Below are 2,796 nucleotides of genomic sequence, written 5' to 3' on the forward strand. Positions count from 1 at the left end.
GGAATAGGAGCTACAACCACTGGTAGGGACAGGGAAAGGAGACACAACCAAGGAAGGAATGAGAGTTGGGACTAGAATCAGGCTGGAACACAAGTGGGAAATGTTTAATGACAGTGATAAGGAATAGGGCTGTAAATTATTACAAACTGGAGTGATAGCGGAAGGACACAACTATTTTAAATATAGATATAATATAGATAGGACAATAAGATATAGTGTGACTAAAATAATAGCAGAAATTAAAGATAGTTCTACTCCGAATAAAACATAAAAAAGATTTTCTAAAATAAATGTTTCAAACATACATTAACAATGTACATCTGACAATACCTACCATACCTACAGCCTGGCCCTCTTACAAACCTTCACCTCTACCTCATCATCATCCTCATCTCTCTTTCTCTTCCTGTCCACTATCTTATTCAGGGGTCCAGGTCTCCTGCTAGGGACTGGAAGAGGCACTCCTTGGTGGCTTAGGCTGGTCAGACTGCAGGACACATCACACTGGCTCAGGTTGGTGAAGCTGCTCACTGGGCTGACAGGGAGAGATGTGGTGCTTGAGGTCAGTCTTGGTCCATACTGAAAAGGGTCAGAGATCTTACAGAACCAGAAGTCTTTGTAAACTGTAGCTGAGAGGGTGATGCCATCTGGGAAACCTGACATGACTGATTCCAGGGATCTGCTAGGTTTGGGCCCATAGTTCAAGCAGGTGGTGCTGGAAGATGGGGAGGGAAGAAGATCATTGTAGAATTCCTCAGAATTCTTGAAAAGGGTAGAAGAGCTGGGGAAGGGGTCAGTAAGACTGATGTAACTCAGGCTGGTCAGGCTGGAGCTGGTGCTGGCTGGGAGAGACTCATCACATGGGCTGACAGGCCAGATATCTGAAGTGGCTGATAGAAATGTTGATGTTAGATCAGGGGTGTCAAAGAATGAAGTAAATCTGGGACATTCTGGATAAAGGAAGGAGTCATGGTTTTCTTGTAACTTGCCGCTGGGGCTGTTGGGGGTGTTACTTCCAAACATGGATAATCTAGGGGTAGGGGTAATGGGGCTGATGGACCTTCTAGTGGCAATGGAGGGGATGGCAGCATCAGTCCACGTTGTGTGGGGGTAGAGACAGGTACAGCGAGGCTGAAAGTCATCCAGACTCACCCAACTCTCATTGGGACACAACATCTTGTGGTCCTGAAGTGTGTTAAAGATTAATTTTATTAATTGTAAGTACATTTTACATGAAAAATCAAGAGACGTGTATTTAAAAATAATATGCTTTAATTGTAATTGGTTTATTTTAAAAGAAACTTCAAGGTATGTCTTATTGTCGACACATTTGAAGTTTCAAGAAGGGCAATGTCTAATATTAATGCCTAAATCACTTGAATTACCTTCACAGTTGAACTCTCTTGCACCAACTGAAGATTATACTAGAGTACTCAACTCCAGACTCAAGTCTCACAAGAGAAATCTGTAAAATACATGCATGTATGAACATGTGACATGTGTGAAATAAATTAATGAGTGAATAACTGGATGATTTTTCAGTAACTGTTTTATTCCAACCTCAAACCTTTTAAAAGAGCCTCATTCTCACATTAGGTGTTTGTCACTATAATGCCAAGGTAGGTCCTGCACTGATGCACTAACCGGGCCTTGTGTTAATAAATAATATGAAATACATGACAAAACATGAGATGGCAGGTTAGATAAAAAGCCATGTGAATGACCAAATTAAAACCCGAATCCAGCCTTTCATTAATTAATAACTGATATGACATAGGACAGTCCGCCAACCAAATGGAAAGGGGAAGACATACACTGGTGCTACAAAGATAGATGTAGGGCCAAGTATCGCTGTCAACATGTTGTAACAGATCAATTACAAAAGAACCGTCAAAATACCGGTTATCCAACTAGAAGCCCTGGGCTTTTCTTATGTGCAATCGGGATTACTAAATGTCTGTTTTGAATACTGCATGTTTAGCCCCTAGATTCATATTTCTATCATGTAGATTCAAACATCCGGGTATAGGCCTAGAAATGATGTCACAACCCCAGTCGGCCTGTTGGCCTGTGTCTTACGGTAAAAAATGTATGTAGAAGTTTACATTACATGGACATTTAGTCGGAACAATGTTGATTTCCCGTGGGTCTACTCTAGAAAGGACATTTTGGCTGTTGTCAAGGATGACTTGTTACGTTTAAATTGACAACAAAGGTAAATCTGGGAGAATTTAAGCAACAGAAGACTATATCTATACAGGGAATACGTTTAATTACCTTACTGCACTAAGAGGGAAGTACAGGAACTCAAATATATCGATGAAACTTTCAAAAGAGCAGAGCTAGGTGTGATAGCAATGATACGCTTCGGTAAACGAAGATTCGTAAGAGCCGGGCTTGAACTTGGCAACCGTTACCCTAGCAACACCGGAACTCACTCCTTTTTTTTAAAAGATATATCTTAAGTGAATGAATGAAATATTTAGAATAACAGCAAAGTGAAATTCCCCGAAAATACAAATGTAAAATATAGAAAACTTACCCTTGCCTATATATAATTCCTAAAAGGGAGCCTACTCTGAAAGTTATAAAAAGTTATCTCCCTTTGCAAAGCCACTCAAAAATATATATATTAAACCAAGAAACTATATTTTGAGACAAATGTTTCGAAAGTCAGTTTTACTTAGAAAAGGGGCTCTAATTGGCTTGTCCGTTTTCACACCCCTAAAATGTACTTACATGTAATAGTGGTACTATATTTTAAGTCACGCAATAATGTGATTATTTCCTTCCTAT

The 2,796-nt window shown here is 39.7% G+C and overlaps 1 protein-coding gene across 1 annotated transcript; it reads right to left on the reverse strand.

Annotated features, from left to right (window-relative positions):
* Positions 1 to 339: 339 nt before the first annotated feature.
* Positions 340 to 1,176, reverse strand: LOC139465454 (uncharacterized). The gene has a single exon (XM_071247174.1). The coding sequence runs from the start codon at positions 1,174 to 1,176 to the stop codon at positions 340 to 342; it is 837 nt and encodes a 278-aa protein (XP_071103275.1).
* Positions 1,177 to 2,796: the final 1,620 nt, after the last annotated feature.

The sequence above is a fragment of the Haliotis cracherodii genome, unplaced genomic scaffold, assembly GCF_022045235.1.
Source record: "Haliotis cracherodii isolate W230 unplaced genomic scaffold, xgHalCrac1.p SCAF_1, whole genome shotgun sequence".
In the NCBI taxonomy this organism is placed as follows: domain Eukaryota; kingdom Metazoa; phylum Mollusca; class Gastropoda; order Lepetellida; family Haliotidae; genus Haliotis; species Haliotis cracherodii.